The sequence below is a fragment of the Plutella xylostella genome, chromosome 25 (genome assembly GCF_932276165.1).
Source record: "Plutella xylostella chromosome 25, ilPluXylo3.1, whole genome shotgun sequence".
Lineage (NCBI taxonomy): Eukaryota > Metazoa > Arthropoda > Insecta > Lepidoptera > Plutellidae > Plutella > Plutella xylostella.
Window position 1 is genome coordinate 6,515,616 of NC_064005.1, and position 18,278 is coordinate 6,533,893.

The window sequence follows — 18,278 nt, forward strand, 5'->3', positions numbered from 1 at the left end:
TTATTTTTTTGTCTTGTTGCAGATGTGTTGCTGGAACTTTTTATCAAAAGAAAATAAAATTATAATACATCAAATTACCGAAACAAAGAGCGAGGCAGGAGGCAGTCAATATTCTAATACCTACTCAAAAGGACTTGTTATGTATTTTTTTATATAGCAACATTTTTTTAAACCTGACAGCTGTCATTGCCACAGAGTAGCTATTCCTATTTTATTATTTAGTCTTTGTCACCCGCCTGTCACTGTCATTTTAGTCTTGTATTGGTGGGCATCAGAAACAAGATTGCAATTTGCAAAATTCATCAATTTGTGCATAATTATCCAGTTAACCAAGCAAGCAGTTATGTTCGTATGAAGTGCACCTTATTCATACAATGGAGGGACTGCCATCGGGAGACATTCAAGCGAAGTATCAGAAACTAGCGTCGGAATACTCGAAGGTTTGTGATTCGTATTGTTTTCGCTTTGTTAGACCGACGTCCTGCCGTCGGCGGTTGTGTAAATTTGTTGTTTCCGTTGTTGCAGTTAAGAGTCCATGTGAAGGTGTTGAAGAAGGGCGTGTTGGACGAGCAGGCCAAGTGCAATGAGTTGAAGGAGCTGGTGAAGGAAAAGGACAAGAGTCTGAGAAAGGGCGAGCTGGAGGTTGACTCACTGACGTTCAGGAACCAGCAGCTCACGCGCCGCGTGTCTGTGCTCCAGGACGAGCTCGACCTGCTGCAGGTGAACACTAGTTTAGCTTTATTTACTGAGTATATTTTGCTAGAAGGTATGAATCTTCCTTGAAATACTTGTGTAAGAAATCAATTTCCAGGCTTTGTATTTGCTTAATAGGCGAAACTTGATAGGTAGATAGATAGAAATATTATATTTTAATTTTACTATTGTATTTGTATTTTAATGGGTCTTACCTGTAAATAAAGAACTTTATTATTATTATTATTATATTCCTAAGCTTTCTAGATCAAAAACATTTTTTTTTCCAACAGCAGAAATCTACCAGGAAAGCTAAAAGTAAAGGAGATGACAAGCCAGCTGGCACCAGTAGCATGTCAAGCATGCTGCCCCCACTGGACTCCGGCCTCTTGCAGGAGGAACTGCAGAAGAAGATCATAGAGAATGCACAACTTGCATCACAGGTAGTTTACAATCGGTTGTCATCAGCCATCAATCAACCACTTCTCAATATAAGTTTCTTTAGGTTTTGGAGCTTCATTCATAACTAAGGCTGTTTGTTTATTGGTTATCATTTCATAATGTTTGATAAGCTTACAGAATTGTTTATGCCTTTGCACTGTGTCTTTCAGTATTTCAGTTTCACAAGTAGCATGTCACACAGATAAACATAATAAATGGGGTTATAATGCAACCAAGCACTTGAATTGGTTTCAAACATACCATTTATATTTCCAGCTATCAGACAAAGTGTTTGAGGTGTCCCAACTGAGGGCCTCGCTAGAGGACTATGAAAAATCCCTCTCAGAGACTGAATGCAAATACAAGTCGGAGATAGCTCGGCTCAAGAACAAGAACCACGAGCTACAGTTCACTCTCGAGGAGACTCAGCGGGAGAGGCCCGGAGGGACCCCCAAGCTGAATGTGCCAGTGAACAGTCAGGCCGCTAGCTGCAATGGGGACTTCTTGTCTGAAGGGGGAAGCTTGGTAAGTCATGGATAATCAGAAAGGAGTATCAGCTTTTTTAAATGTTTAAGATAGTTAATTTTTTTAGAAATACATGACTTGTTTTGGAATCTGCTCTACAATCTTATTAAATATTTTCTTACAGATTGGTAGTGAAGATGCTTTAAGTTCCATAGATGATCTCCATGTTAGTGAACAGTTAAGTACGAGAGTCCAAACATTAGAACAGGTAAATACATTGTTTTATATCTACTGTGAAAAAGTGGGCGTATTTGGACGTCACTTTAGGGATTGAATACAAATTTTTGCTTGCCAACAATGAAAAAATTTTAGCTGAACTCTCTTAGGTTCCTTTTAGAAAAACACTAACCACACTATGTCACAATTTCAGGAAAACCAAAAAATTCAAATGGAATACAAAATTCTACAAATGGAGAACGAAAGCCTGAAAATAGATTTAAATAAATACATCTCAGCATCGCAGAAGCGGAGAGGGGATGGCCACGACTCTGGGGACTTCAATAGCTTTAACCAGACCTCAGTGGATGGCGAGGGGAGGGTCACCGGTCTACTGGGCACCCTGGAGTCTCCCTTCATACTGAGTGATGAAATCAAAATGAGAGAAGAAAGGGTGAAGAAATATTTTAGGAATAAAATGACAGAGTTGCAAGTAGCTAAGGAAGAAGTAGATAGCAAATGTCGACATTATGTCAAAGAGGTCAGTGTTTTAGCAAATGTGTTTTTGTATCATCATCATCAGCTTAAAATCGTCCCTTGCTGGACATAGGCCTCAACACTATGTTCTCGGGCTTCCTCATCCAGACATCAGCACCTCTACATAATTATAGCACAAAATTTAAACAGTTATAATTGCTGAGCCTTCATAAAACGATATAAACATAATGCCGACTCGATAAGGTGACCTTGACATTGAGTGAGTCACGTTTGGCAATAAATAAAGATGTAAAATATAGTCCAGCCTGTGACAATGAATTCTACAATAAATCCTTGACCTACGAATTCTACGATAGTGGTAAATCAAGAGATGTTGCTAGTTACTGTTGTATAACTATACCTACCACCCCCTAAGTCATAAATATTTTAAGTTCAAAAATTTTATAATTATGTATTTATATTCCAGTGTGAGCTACTGCGGCTGCGGTTCGAAGAAATGGAGCGGGACAGACAGACAGACGCGCACACGATACAGGAGAAACACAACACTATCAGCCGCCTGGTGAGTCAATGCGAGCACGATAACGATATTGGATTTTATATTGCGCTGGTAAAAATAGATTGTAGGTTGTTGGTACTGATTTTTATACACATTTTGATAAATTCTGATATCGGTAAGAATGAAAGTCTCTGAAAAGTCTTTTAATTATTATTTTAAAACTCTAGATATAATTATTATGAAACTGGGACAGTATACAATAGATAACTTTATTCGTGATCGAAGACGCCACGTAGCTTGGATGACGACAGGATGTTTTTCCTTCGATCTTCTACTAGAATGGTATTCTTTATTCCGCTTTATCTTTACAATTTTCAACCTATATTTTCACATATGTATGCATACTCATCACACTCCCCCCTCCCTAGGAGGAAGAGCTACACTCCACGTCGCGCAACTACGAGGAGCAGATGTCAGTCCTCACAGAGCACGTCGCCGGCATGAACGACCAGCTCGCGCGCCAACACGACCAGATCCAGGAGCTCAAGCAGCAAGCCAGCAGTAGGAGGAAATGAACATGTTGGATGTTATGCGAGCCTGGTACTTGACGGAGATTGATGTGTTGGCTGCTTCGTAATTATGAATGATTCGATGAGCATGTTGGTAACTCTGCGATCCTGGTACTTGACGGAGATTGTGTAAACTATCAACCGCTTTATTAATCATGAGGCAATTTCATTGATGAATGAATCGATGAGTATAATATGTCAGCTTCATTCTTATCAGGCAATTCGGCACATGAACAAATGCAAGAGTTGAAGCAACAGGCGCGTACGGCAAATAAACACGTATATCTTGATGACGATTGTGTAAACTGTCAGTCGCTTCATTGTTATGATCAACACGTGGATCTACGATCTGCCCGTCTGGTGGTAAAGAGTAACTTGTCAACTATTTCATTCGATGAGCATGTTGAAGTCGTCCTTTAAATTGTAATATTATAAAATGTACGGTCTGCTAAAATGCTGCGGTAGTTGCTGAAGTAGCAATCTATACACATTTTTGTTGCCTTTTCAAACTACCCACTGAACAAAGTGTCAATGTTTGAATGAATGAGAGTGACAGGATACAAGATATCTTCTTACGCAGCTGACTATTTATCAATGTTCATTCATATAAAGTGTCATCTAGTTTTCAATAACTACCTCCATTATGTACTATAAAAATCTTTCCACGTGCATTGCCATCACGACACATTGTGGCCAACTTCAACTCGATCAGTGTTGCACGTTCATGCGATCAGATCCAGCTAGCTCCCTAAGTTTTAATACTCTCTTGAAATGAGAAAGACATTAATTTTACTATTGTAGAAAGCAATATCGCCTAAATACCTACAACTTTTTTTTATAATTTAACATCTTATACAAGAATGATCGCTTGGATAGCAATAATAAAACTGTTAAGTGAGAATATTCTACACATCGCCTCAATTTAGTCTATTCATAGTAATTATACAGAAAGTTGTAAATACTATTTCTGGAATGCAAATGATGTAACCAAATGTTGTCCTTATTGGTCTAATCTATCTTGTCAAAAAAGGACAAGTGTAGCTGGTAGCTGCCCTATCCCAGTGCATTAAAATGTAACAACCATTTCAGAAATGGGTTTATGATATTCAAGATACCGTAGGTTAAGAATCCGACTTTTGTATTTATTGTTATTCGCTGCAAGGAATATAACTATGTATACTTCGAAGTAAGTAGATAATATATTAGAAAAGCAAGTGGAACGTATACAAATATTAAGGTATACTGTTTAAATGTTTGCAACTGGCCTTATTTCATGTTTCATTTTCGTATTTAAAATATAAGTCCTCTTATATGATGCGTCTTTGTGATATATAAATTGAGATAATGATCTTTTAGTGCATTGATGCTTATGTTTACCAACTGTAACAAGTCCTAAAAGTATAAGCATCCATACACATTGTTGAACAGTACCGTTAGTACGAGTTTTATTGTACACGAATGGAAATGAAACAGAAAATTCGACGCGGAAGAAACTTGTACTAAGGGTACTGACATTCTAATGAAATTAAGTAATTTTAAGTATATCATTTGTGTATAGATACGAATATAAGATTGTTATACACTGTATTTATATTTTAAGAGTAATAATACCAATAAATAGTCTTATTTAATTAATAATTTCATTTAAACAAGGGTTGGCTGGAAGAAATTGCTTCTTGGCAATAAGCCCGCCTTTGTGTACTTCTTACTTTTTCTGTCTTCATGTATTTGTCTTTGTTTTGTGTATACAATAAAGTGTCTATAAATAAATAAATAAACATTTGGCAGTCAATCCGCGATATACTGGGGTAAGCACCTATGTATAATGGAGCGAACTATGAACACTATACGCTACGCCACCGCTAACTCAGTCGAACAGTTTACCTACTGGGGAAGCAGCCTGAAATTGCGTCATCCGGATAGGCTCCTTTCATGTATCCTCTCATGCAAACATCTCTGTGGTGGAACAGTAAAAGAAACGCATATTATGCACAACTTTGTATTATAACGATAATCATAAGCACCTTATATGTTTATCTGTTACAATATTTTGTTATCAACAGTTACAGTGTCGTTATAAATATTTATACAAAATTTATCAATTTACTGAACAGCTTGCAATTTAATTATATCCCTAAAGTGTGATCTGTATAATATTATCACTCACGGAGATTTTGACCTTATTTTTACAAATATAACGGAAAAAGTATATAAATAACAAGGAATTGCACATTGCTTGCCAGAAGCTTTTTGTATACATTCAAACAGAAACTGAAATTCGAAATCCACCTATCATGAAGTATTCCTACGAGGGAATTTTCTTTTTAGATATGATAGAGATAGATACTTTCAAGATAAAATGGAAATAGTTAAACCATTATGATTATAATCGCAATATAGGTGCTTTAACCACTCCCTCTTAAAATAATAATGATAAAAATATAAATAAATCTCTCTCAAAGATTTTTCATTCTGATGACCCATGACAATCGCTTTGGCACACTGATTCCGGTTTGTTGAACCAATAAATTATTTCCTCCAAAATATAAACATAAACGCCAAATTCATTACCGTGAGTGTACATCTATAATTTATAAATTCATCGGGTGCAAATTTAGTTTCCAGCACTGTCTTATAAGGCGTTATTAAAAAAAAACTATTTCTAATCGGACATGATAAACATTACAGTTTTCCTCTAAACATAAAGTCAATGCATTTTTGGTTTTCATTAAACAATAATTTTAATAGATCTTATATTTAGACAGATATGGTTGAATCGCAGATTTATATTATATTGTTTAAGTTTTGCCACTATCCTTTGTTTAAAACTGGGATCGATACTATGATAAACTTCAAGCAAAATTAAATGGCTACAGTTTTCTTATAAATTTGCGACACAATCCTCTGACGTGTATAAACATGATTTGCTTTTATTCCCGCTATAACTAGGTAATATTAAAATTATGGATAGTTTCCAATTACTATAAACATGATTATTTTCGCTGCCATAGGTGGTTTACGTTTTGTGGAATGGTGACATCAATTTAACATATTACTTATATAAAAAAATAATTTAAGTAATACAATTCTTTAAGCATGTTAACGCGCGCACGTTGTGATGTATATTGACAATTTACAATGAAACGAAAAACACATATTATCACTACACATACAAGACAAAAGTCTGCAAGTCTATGTATACGCAAGTATCAGGCAAATTGGTATGGGAAACTGCGAGTTTTATCGCATAACGAATGACGAGGCTCCTACAAAATATCGAACACACGTACTCGCTTAATAGGATATAATAGGATAGATTTGCAGGCGCTTGCCTCCCATAGATACAATATTACTACGCATATCCAGAGTTTTGCAACAGAATTGACAGTCGAATGGGTCCCAAGCCTTTAGTTTACAAACGAAGGGTAGCCATTTTCTTACGGGACGTTGCAAATATTTTGGCTTCACTTTACTCGACGCAATTTAATTTCATCTGTGCGTAGTAATTGTTTAACTTTTAACACCTTATTATCAAAGTATAGTCTACGTAGCTGATTATCCAATAACGGTTACTCTATTAGGCCTTGGATTTAATAAGGGACAAAAAACGACGAATAGGGCAGGACAGGGTACTAAATTCAGTCGATATGAAATTGTAATCATCGCTTTTGGTCCCTCATTTCCTTGCCTATGAAATGGCGGAGTATTTTTAACACAGGTGTTCGTTACAACTATCTCTCTTACAACAAGGTACATGTAGTATAACATTAAACAACAATTTTAGGGGCCTGAAGCAATATTGAATAGACAGAGGACTATCTTCACTCGGGCGCGTATTTCGGGTCCGTTTGAAGATGTCACTCTTTTTACGTAAACTTACAAACACTACCATCTTTTCGCCATGCCCTGAGTGCCCCGTACAATTGGATATAACCACAACAACATGCAACATTCACTTCAATATAGACCACAATGTGTGTCGTGCCATGCCCAGAGCGTCCCACTCCTCCGCACTTCTATCATTTAGCAAGTATTATATATTTATCTAAAATCTTATATAAAATTTGCAAGACCCATTTGCTTTACGCGGGATTTTGGATACTCTTGCAGCCCAACAAAACGGCAAGAGTGTTCAAATGCAATACTTTAAAACGGGGGGATTGTTTCAACCCGCTGGTGCTCTATGAAACGCTAAACTATCTAAAAATAAATGCAAAGTGGAAGTGACACGAAGAAAAGAAAACATTCCGCATAATTTAGCTTGCGAACGAACGAATAAAGTACCAGGGTACCATAGAGGTTGAAGAGAAAAGCTGTCAGGCGTTTAGCGTTCCGTAAAGCAGCTCCATCTAGCGGCGGCGGGTGGTGCTAGCAGTTGTTGACGTCGGGCGGCGTGGGCAGGTAGGGGTCGGCACGCTTGTGGTCACTGAGTGCCTTCACGGTCACCGAGTCCGCCGGCAGCTCCGACTTCTTGCGCAGGAGAGGCGCCGGCTTCGAGTTGTACCCGCCTTTCCGGAGCTGCGGACGTGGAAATTTAGGGCGTTAAACTTTTTGTAGGGTGAGAAAAATGAAACTTTGTAACATCGTAATATATGACACCACTGATGATGCCCTATCTAGAAGAAGTGAAATAACAGTTAAGTAACATCGCAGAACCATCATGAGTGCAAAGACTTTCAGCTTTGTTAAGCTGAGTACAGACCGGCCAAACGAACGCCAATGAACGGGTTTCGTTGACCTTCGTCTGATAAATATCCATTGTTGGGTGTTCGTTGGGCCGGTCTGTACGCAGCTTTAACCAAGTGTAAATTTACTAGGATAGCAACGCCATCGTGGAGGTTAGCTGCGTCTTATGATCGAGGCTCTTCTGGGAAAGTGAGCGTTCGCCCATAACCTCCAGACCAAGTACCAGGTTCCAATATACACCATTATAACTTACATGCTGCGTTTTCATCTCTATGCTCTGGTAGTAGAGCGGGCTTTAAAAAGACGAACCGGAAAAGCCGCATTCTACCCACACCTCCAATGCCAAGAGGACCTAGAAAGTGTATAATGCGCAACATACCTACATGAGCTAGTGTACCTGGGTCGCAGTAGCACATAGGAGCTTAGCTGCTACACTCTGACGGGTGAGCGAGCGGTTGCTCTCGTAACTGAAGCTCAAATAGATGTACCAGGCTCGCATAACCACCTAGCAGTAGTTTAAGAGTTTACCTGCTGCGCCTCCTGCTCGATGGTGTGGTGGGTGAGCGCGCGGTCGTCAGCGGGCGGCGGGGAGGGCGGCGCGGGGCGCGCGGGGGGCGGCGCGGGGCTGCACGTGGCCTGCTGCTCCAGCCGCCTCCAGAGTTCTTCGCGCTGGTGCTGGCGTTCTCGCTCTCTGAGGGTGATAGTTATAAATAAATTGATTATTTGTTACTAACTGTTACCATGAGATTAACCGCGGGGTAAGAAATAGCATGTTTGTTAGTCCAGAGTGTTAGCTTTCTACGTACCAACTATCATGCAAATTATTTAAGGCATTTTCTCGTGAAAGAGGCGGCGAATCACGCGCTACGCAAAAATTACTACTATCCGTAAAAGTTTTCATTTCATGTGTAAAAAGTCGCATTTGGCATGCTGTTCTGTAGGATATCTATCGTCAGACAATGTGAACAAAAACAATATCCACTCACTTGTGTTTTTCCTGCTTATACTGCTGTGTGCACTCGTCAAACAGCTTCTGGTTCATTTCCATGAACACCTTCAGCGCATTATACACCAGCCCGTGTATAGTCTTGTTCCAGTGGCTCTTGGTGTTGCGATACAAGGCGGGGAACATGATCGGCAAGATCACAGCCGCATTGTCGGATATCAAAGACATTATGTATTCGTTATTCCAGTAGTAGAGAGCCCGCTCAGCCACCTGAGGAGGAAAAAAATTTGGTTTATTTAGGTACTGAGGTCGAGAAAAAGGATGTTGTGAGAAGTGTATGTGTGTGTAAGTTTGTGGCTCCATCTAGTGTTCACGCAACGTATGACTACACACTTTTTGTGCTAGCAGCGCCATCTAGTATCTTCCCATCGCAACATCAAGTAACAGAGCCATCTAGTGGCGAACTTGCTAACCTGGTGGTGCAGTGACTCCACCTAGCGTAGACAAAACTACTGATGGCGTCATCTAGTATCTCTCTACTGCAACATCAACTAATAGCGCCATCTAGCGGCGCGCTCGCGTATCATCAGCTACTCTTTAAGCCGATGGCGCCATCTAGTATCTCCGCACCGCAACACCAACTAACAGCGCCATCTAGTATCTCCCCACCGCAACACCAGCCAACAGCGCACCACCATCTGCCGCGCTCACCTGGAAGTGCGGGCTGGACACGCACTGCGCGAGCTTACTAATACTCATTCCTATTCAATAGGAACACAGCCACACACGGTGGCTCCACCTAGCGGTCACACCACGTATGAACTCGTGATGCCGGTGGCGCCATCTAGCTCACCTGGAAGTGCGGGCTGGACACGCACTGCGCGAGCTGGCGGAACAGCGGCTGCATGACCTTCTGAAACTCGGCCGGCTCCACCACGTCCAGCACCTCCTCCAGCCCGTTCAGGAACATCACCTCCTTGGGCGAGTGCGTCTTCGGCCAGTACTTTAGTAGCGCTCTGGGATTAAAAAAAAAATTAAATAAAAGGTCTAGTATAGAGCCGGAAGCAATTTGGGGCTGTCTAAAAATGCTCGGTATTTTATTTTTAAAATGTAAGAAAATAACAGAAAATGTTAAAATCGCACTCTTTACTGTCAGGACTTTTTAGTTGCACTGTACGTACAATGTGCAATGTGCGTTTGATATCAACCATTCATATTCATTGATCATAGGACTGAAAAGTCATAGCACACTAGTGAAAGGGTAGTAGTATTTTGTTCACACAACACACATCGTCGTAGCATAGCTGCATGGAACATCGCTATTGGGAGGTCAGCTTCATGCCTAGTTTCACCGTAGTCTTTAGAGTTTAGATCATTAACACCCCTTTTACATTGTAATGTCATCAATTATACGTCATCTCTATAAAATGACAGATGTGTCAAAAGTCAACAACTAATCCCTTGTTATGATCTAACAGAGTATGGTAAAACTGGGGCTAAATATTCTTAAGCTCTATTATACTGACCTAACTACGGGTTCCGTAAGGGAGGGGTCCTTCTCTAGAAACTGCACAACGCAGTAGGCGAGCTGCGGGTGGTACACTGACAGAGACTTCGCTTTGTGCAGTGGGAGTAGCACCTGGAATAGAAACGAAGAAACAATTAAAGATTTTATGTATCTATTTATACAAGGTGTTGCAAAAAGGGTATATATACTTCATAGGGGGTGAAGTTCGTGTACGTGGCTCTCTCGAGTGGAACCTTTGAAGGGTATACTTACAAGGCCGAAAAATACGTGTGCAGCATGTTATATCGAACGTAGGTTTCGGCTTAGTATACCCTTTTTGCAACATTCTGTAGAATGGGTTAGACAGTTGACTGGAGCAATAAAGCACTTAAATACATTTTCATCGAAATCTTAGATGGAACAGCATAAGTATAGGCAGTTCAGTAAGAGTAATGTTAGTTGATGCAGCGCTAACACATCGCTCATACTACACACGCGAGACACCGATCTAAAAATGATTGGCTATACTAATAGCCGCGTCAACCACTTGGCCACCCTTGTAGGTAATAGCCGTTGCATGTGAGCTGTGATCACATCATAACAAAGTGTAGCCAATAACACGTTTTTTTTAACTATATTTAATATGTACAAACTATAATTTCACAAAAGGAATATTGTTAAAAAGCCTGAGTTTATAAAGATAAAGAAAGTACCTACTAACCAGGTTCTCCATAACGGTTGCTATAGTTACTAGAACCAGTTAACCAACATAATACCAGCAGGCAGACAGAGATTAACATCCTCCTTAAGGTAATTTATAATTCTAACAGCTTTTCCGATTGGCCTTACAGATAATTTATAGGCTCATAGACTTCTAAGCATTTTGATTAGCCAGAAGATATGCCTTGAATACTGCCACCCATCTTGATAGCTTTTGATTAGCCAACTCAGATTACCGGCCGGTTATGAAATACCTAATTAGATTCGCCAGTTATCAAGATCAGTAAAGGTATTCGCGAGAAATGTTTATGGAAAGTTATTGAAGAAATTATTTCGATTTCTCAGAAAGGTTAAGAAGTAATTTCAATCTGACCATCAGTTTGTGGTTATGTAGTATTTATTTCGTCATCCATCTTTCTAAACAACGTTAGTTCTTCGAATTTTGGAAATCCGTGACAAAAATGTCAATAGTAAAAAAGTCACGTGATTAAAAAAGATAATTTATTGATTTTTATCGGCTCTCCGAGTGTATGTAGGTAGGTATATCATCTACATACATAATGCTCACGACTACTGTAATCCCCGAAGTCACCGGTGCCTCGCAAGCAAGAAACACACTTTTCGTTGTACATTTTGTAATCACGTGATAGGTCGCGAGCCGTATCGCCGTAAGTACATATCTAATACAAGGTTCAAATTCTCTAATTTTATGACTGTATAAAGCCAAAATAACAATAAATATAAGAGGTGTTCCATACCCTGAGCAGGAACATCTTGTGTTCCTCCTTGAGCGGCAGCGCAAACCCGTTGATGATGGAGCCGAGGATCTCCAGCAGCTCCGCGATTCCGTTGTGGTGCTCCGTTTCGTAGATAAACCTGTGGTGTGAATATACAGGATGTTCAGTAAAAGGTCACGAAACCAACAAAGTAAAATAAAGTGTGAATTTTAAAACTTGTAAAGCAAAATTTGGTCGGAATGACATTCACCCCCTTTCGGCTTAGTACTTGTACCACTTTTAAAACCCCCTATAAAATAGAATACTAACGCACAGCATGACATGATCCACTGGCATACGGGTTGGAGATTGGAGATAAAAGTAAAGAATATAATTCAGAGAATATAAACAAACTTTATGCTGAGCATGGCACCTTTTGTTGAAAATACGTTGTTTTGTATAATTACGAGCTGTTACCCGCGAATACCTACCGTTGATTCTTAAAAGGTTTTCCCCGGAAATGTCGGGATAAAAAAGCCTGTGTGATCCAATAGCAAATTTCATTAAAATCCGTTAAGTAATTTGTGTGTGATAATAATAGAATATTTAGGGCTAATTATTAACTATAAATCCCGAGATACAAATAACACAAATGCAGACCTCAAACTCATAACATCCCTCGTTTTCAGTTGTAAGTTAACCAACTGCAGTGGACGCTCCTTGCAAGTCATTAAAAAGTATCGCGGTCAAAATCAATATTCGAGTGAGCCACGCTGACCGCTCCGCACTGCGACCGATGCGATGCCATCGCATTTGTTTGTGTTTAGAAAAAGAAAAACATTCGAATTCTTAATTAAAATTCTGCATTTGTTTGTCTTTGAAAAAGAAAACCATTCGGATTCTTAATTCAAACTTAATAAGATATTTGTCGATTAATCAAATATAAAAGGGATGGAGGGATTCTGTCACTTTCTTTTCTAGTCATTATCATAGACATAAGGCTTTGAATGAATGAACATGCACATGTTTATTTGCTTTAAGTTCTTGTTAACCTTTTTATGTAACAACTACACACCATTGTTAACTGTGTTAACAATATATTGGCGCCATCTATAAATTAGAAGGTTTAACTACTTAGTTTCCTATGTAAACACAGCGTTATCTCGCAGGCTACTTGCATAGATCGATTATTAAGCATTACTACACTATTAAGTTCCTATACATCCTGCTAGATGGCGCAGTGTCGGGGGTGGTGGTAGCATATAAGCCGCTACAGGCGGAGTCTCGGCCTCTTTCCACGGGACCTCGCTGTACAAGCAACAATAAACTAGTATCCAGTATTACCAACACGCGGTTTCCTTCACATCCACGAGTCATCCCCTTCAACCATCATGTCATGAACAAAAAGGGAATTTTACAATGATTTCAAAAGGAAGGATACGCCCTTCAGAACATTTTACTCAAACCTTCTTCATACAAGCAAAATAACTGCCATCTGTCATAATTTGTTGGAACTATGTCAGAGCCGAGCTGCTTATCCTGACGACGCAACCTTGTACGTGCGTTCATATTTTACCGTCACCGGACAGTAGGTACATAATAATATGAGTGAGTTGCATGCGGACGTCCGTACAAGGTTACATCGTGCGGCCATTGTAGACTTTGTTAGTAAAATAATTATCGCTTTAAAATGTGTTTATTTATTAATTAAGGATGATACGATATTCCATATTCCTTTTTGACCTTCGTATCATAGTTTTTGTAGCCTTTCACAACAAAAATAGGCATATTTACACAAGAAACAAACACTCATCTCTCCGTCACAGACAACTGTCGACTGAGGACCGTTGGCCCTAAAATGTCTATTTTAGGGCCAACGCGCGGGTGCCATTTTCTTGAGTGGTTTGGCCTGTCCTTACGCAGTAATATATATGTCAATGGAATTTTATGTTTCTCATGAACAGCAAAACATTTAGGTAGCTAAACAGCCGAAATATATTGTACACCTAACCTTCATTAGTCCTTGAGTTACTGGGCCAATTACTCCCAAAGACTACACTAACACAGACTGGGCCAACAGAGAAAAAAAACAAAATTACGATCTAGTAAATAGTAATACGGACTCACATACATTGCCTAACTAATGGGTCTTATGAGTCCGAGCGAGATAGATAGCTGTCGCAAGACTTTTTGTCTCTTGCGTGGACTGTCCCGGTAGGGTCACCATTTTGGATATGTTTTATGTATTTTTTACATGTGTTGGATGTGTATTTACTTGAGCCTCCACCGGTATTAATAATATAATAATAATATATTTCACACACGGCCATCCGACCTCAAGTAGGCAGAGCTTGTAATGGGTATCGAACAGCTGATATAACTACACAGATACATAAGCTACATATTAAATGGATACCCCAGACCCGTGTACAAATATCAGTCTTAAAAAAAATATTTTCCCCGGTCGAGGATATAACACGGGACCTTCGGCAAAACGTTGATTCATTCACTAACCACTATACCATTCGATCCCCATATTCGTTTGATGAGTATTCCACAGTTCCAACTGTGCCACACGGCCCAGTAGATGGGCTTTAAATCAACCCCGTTAACCCCGGAATTGGGTCATACATGTCGTTCCTAGATTGTTGCGGAATAGTGGGAGGATTAGGTCAAGTGTGAGATTAGAGTTGTGGAGCCTGGAGGGTCCCTAGTATACGATAGAAACTATTTTTAGCGTAAAACTATACTTTTGTAATTAGAAATGAACTATTCTTAGGAATTTTAATGTAACATATACTCACGTGCAGTGATAAAATTCCACCTGCCGTTGACGTTAATATAGACACAGTATATTTTATTTGCATCAATAGAATAGAATATTTTTTATTTGCATGAATGTAGGTAAATGGCAAGTTATTAGGTACAGAAATTATTAGTACAGCTACATCCTGCCCTTTGGGGGCGTACAAATACACTCGCGAGCAACCAAATCGACTCAAGCCTTCACGGCGCACATATACATTGATTTTCCTAAAACGATAAATGGTAAATATAAAAGTGATATGTCATTCGAAAGCTGAAGAATTAGGCTTTCAATTAAGATCAATACCATAAAAAAAAACTAAGCGCAGATTTAATGACGCATTTTAATTGCCCGTCAGTGTTAATTACCTCATTAGGAATCCACGCCTTGCGCTACCTGATCCCGCTATAAAACCTTTCCACATCCGGTGTACCTTATCAGTCGCTTGTTGCAAGTTGACCGGTACACATCTCGTTGCATTGTATTCCTTGTTTTCGCAAACCCATGGATACCACACCAGAAGAAGCTGCTCAAGTTGTTGCCTTGCTGCAACAAGGGTTAAGTCAGCGAGCAGTCGCTGCCCAGCTCCACTTGAGCCAGTCTGCTGTATCCCGAGTATACAGACGGTTCCAAGAGACTGGTGCCTTCAATCGAAGACCAAGAACGGGCCGCCACCGCTGCACTTCAGAGAGAGACGACCGCTTCATTGTCTCAACCTCGCTGCGCAATCGACACCTTACGGGCGTTGATGTGCAGCAAGAACTGAGACGTGTACGACAAGTGGCTGTCAGCGAGTGGACAGTGAGAAGACGCTTGAAGGAAGCCAACTTGACACCAAAAAGACCTGCATCAGGCCCCAAATTGACTGCAGGCCACCGACAAGCGCGTCTTCAGTTTGCTCGAGAGCATCTCGATTGGAGCATTGCGCAATGGCGGTCGGTCCTGTTTACTGATGAGTGCAGAGTGTGTCTGCATGGCAGTGACAGGAGAGGCCGGGTCTACCGGCGTCCGGGGGAACGATTTGCCCAATGTTGTTTCGCTGAAACAGTAGCATATGGCGGCGGTTCCTGCATGATGTGGGCTGGTATTTCTCTAGAGGGAAAAACCGCACTTGTTTTCGTGCCTGGAGGCGGCCGAGGAGGCGGGTTAACAGCTGATCGGTACATCACCGACATTCTACTCGGTCATGTTGTGCCCTATGCAGAATTTGTCGGTGAAGACTTCGTGCTAATGCACGACAATGCCCGCTGCCACACGGCACGAGTCAGTCGGCAGTTTCTGAGAGAGAAGGAATTGCGCACGATGGACTGGCCTGCGCTCAGTCCTGACCTGAATCCCATCGAACACTTATGGGACGAGCTCAAAAGAAGAGTTCGGGCCAGGAATCCAGTCCCTGCAAGCGTGGACGAGCTGAAGACAGCTTTATTAGAGGAGTGGGACGGCATTCCTCAGGAAACTGTCAAAAAGTTGATAAGGTCTATGAGAAACAGGCTGCAGGCTGTAATTAGGGCAAGAGGGGGCAATACAAAGTATTGATTTAAATAAATAAATTTTTATCTTAACATTTTTTGTTTAATTTGTATAATACGATACCCATACCCTTTTTTCCTAAATTCCCGTTTTTCCTACAATTGCGTTCAGACATCATTTATTTCAAAAATGATGAATGGATTTCAATAATAATGATATCAAATTAAAGCTGACATCTTAAGCTTTTAAATGACATATCATTTTTATTATTTCTATTCATAATTTTACTTGTATTAATGTATGTTTGCGCCGTCAAGGCTTGAGTCGATTTGGTTGCTCGCGAGTATAGTATCACTTCACTATTTGGCACATGCATTGTGCATCTGGAATTGTGTTGTAATAGGTAGGGCAGTGCAATACTTCGGCACATATTTCTGACAAAAATATGTATCATCTCTAAATATTCATAATTTATTTGTAAATGTTTTCCTGCAGATATACGACGCTTATATATAGGTAAGTAAGTACATAATATTTTGTCTTATATTTGCGTCTCCTAATTTATGCGCATTTAATCAGTGTGTGACAAGTCATAGAAATTATGTAAATGTCCACTTAAAATAATTACAACGCCATCCATTATGTCTCTTCAGGCGAACGAGCAATTTTCATTCTGAGCAGGAACGTGTAAAATTCACCTTAACTGAGTATTATTCCGTACTGTACCAAGGTATACATGATATAAATATGTACATGATAGTACATGACTTCTTAGTGCCAGTGACAATCACTAGAGGTGGACTCTGGTTTGCCACCATAGTGAAAGAATAGGCTCGTAAGATTAGCATTAGTCACAGGGGGGTCACTCTATGAGACGAAAAACGAAGTCACGACTATATCTCGTTGCAAAGTTTCTCGATTACGTGTAACACAACTCTCGTTAGTTCGTTCGTCAGTGTATAGTAACCCACCTGGCGTCGGAAACCGTACATATACATACAAAATGTTTATTTTCAGTGAACATTCTGTTGGCAGATTGATATCTGACACGAGATTCTGAAAAACTTCCATTATGCTACCGAAAAACAGTCCTAAAATACTAACCTACCTGAAGTTTAGTGATAAAATTCTATTCTGTATAAGCCTACTGTATTCCGCTGGGAGGTTATTTTCCCGCCCTAACTATAGTCAAATGTAAACACTAGTTAAATACTCACCTATAGAATCGCGCCCCTACTGTCAAACATAAGCACTAGTTAAGTACTCAGTACTCACCTATAGAATACATTATTGATTTGTTTCCGTATGTAGGCACGTAGTACTAGGAACTTCCCGTATATCCTGTGCAGGGTTGTCTTCAGGAAGTCTCTCTCGCGGGGGTCTTCGGAGTCAAATAACTCCAGTAACTGAAAGATAAAAAATATATTTAAGCGAAATGTCAATGTTTGACTGTCTATCGCTCAGTTACACAAATGAACTTTATGTCTGGTTTCACCATAGATCATTAACTAGTAATACTGTTACATTGTAATGCCATCAATTAATACGTCATCACCATACTAAATTCTTGACAGATAAAGTCAACAACGAATTCCTTGTTATGATCTAACAGAGTATGGTGAAACTGGGGCTTGAGTTAATGTTGACCTTAAATATAATGCTCTTTTCCTTTGACCGTATCAGGACAGACATAGATTTAATGCCGACATTAGCTTAAAGTAAGTATCTGCAACTTGTCGTATATGTGTCTGTTTGTCATCACGAAGCTCGACTTCTTATAAAGCACACTTTATAGGATTGATGAGTGCAAGTAACAAGTGGCCGGATATGTTTGATAAGGCAGCGAATGTTACAAAACATGACATGAATGAAGCATTAGCTACTAAATCCGTGTAATCGCTACATTTGTTATTATTTTAGGCGGGACCTACACTTACAGAAATCCAATTTATTGAGCTAGACGTAAACATCAAATATTAACTTTGAGGGACAAAATAACATTAAGAAAGATTTATTGAAGCTTGGCCATGAAGTTAAGACACACCC

At 39.7% G+C, this 18,278-nt stretch overlaps 2 protein-coding genes across 5 annotated transcripts in view; one reads left to right on the plus strand and one right to left on the minus strand.

Annotated features, from left to right (window-relative positions):
* The first annotated feature begins 239 nt into the window (after positions 1-239).
* Positions 240-5,012, plus strand: LOC105386980 (protein phosphatase 1 regulatory subunit 21). 2 transcript variants are annotated; one of them, XM_011557637.3, is made up of 8 exons: positions 240-440; positions 526-720; positions 987-1,136; positions 1,411-1,659; positions 1,784-1,867; positions 2,030-2,356; positions 2,780-2,875; positions 3,241-5,012. In XM_011557637.3, the coding sequence occupies exons 1-8, from the start codon at positions 375-377 to the stop codon at positions 3,385-3,387; spliced, it is 1,314 nt and encodes a 437-aa protein (XP_011555939.3). In that variant the 5' UTR covers positions 240-374; the 3' UTR covers positions 3,388-5,012. The 2 variants fall into 2 exon arrangements, with proteins under 2 accessions (XP_011555939.3, XP_011555940.3); XM_011557638.3 differs by having other exon boundaries at positions 990-1,136.
* A 354-nt stretch (positions 5,013-5,366) lies between these two features.
* Positions 5,367-18,278, minus strand: part of LOC105386979 (serine/threonine-protein phosphatase 2A 56 kDa regulatory subunit gamma isoform) — a 47,405-nt gene continuing 34,493 nt past the window's right edge. For all 3 annotated transcript variants that reach the window (XM_048630343.1, XM_048630342.1, XM_048630341.1), the window contains 7 exons: positions 17,508-17,638; positions 11,999-12,116; positions 10,540-10,652; positions 9,867-10,029; positions 9,054-9,283; positions 8,596-8,758; positions 5,367-7,899 (listed from right to left, as the gene is read on the minus strand). In XM_048630343.1, the coding sequence (XP_048486300.1) occupies positions 7,750-7,899; positions 8,596-8,758; positions 9,054-9,283; positions 9,867-10,029; positions 10,540-10,652; positions 11,999-12,116; positions 17,508-17,638 (1,068 nt within the window). In that variant the 3' untranslated portion in view covers positions 5,367-7,749. The remainder of the gene's footprint in view (positions 7,900-8,595; positions 8,759-9,053; positions 9,284-9,866; positions 10,030-10,539; positions 10,653-11,998; positions 12,117-17,507; positions 17,639-18,278) is intronic.

Excerpts from the sequence above, each read along its gene's own strand:
- LOC105386980 (XM_011557637.3), top strand. The coding sequence starts at position 375 with ATGGAGGGACTGCCATCGGGAGACATTCAAGCGAAGTATCAGAAACTA. Across the intron at positions 2,357-2,779 it reads GTCGACATTATGTCAAAGAG|TGTGAGCTACTGCGGCTGCG; the intron begins GTCAGTGTTTTA and ends TTTATATTCCAG. Across the intron at positions 2,876-3,240 it reads ACAACACTATCAGCCGCCTG|GAGGAAGAGCTACACTCCAC; the intron begins GTGAGTCAATGC and ends CCCCCTCCCTAG.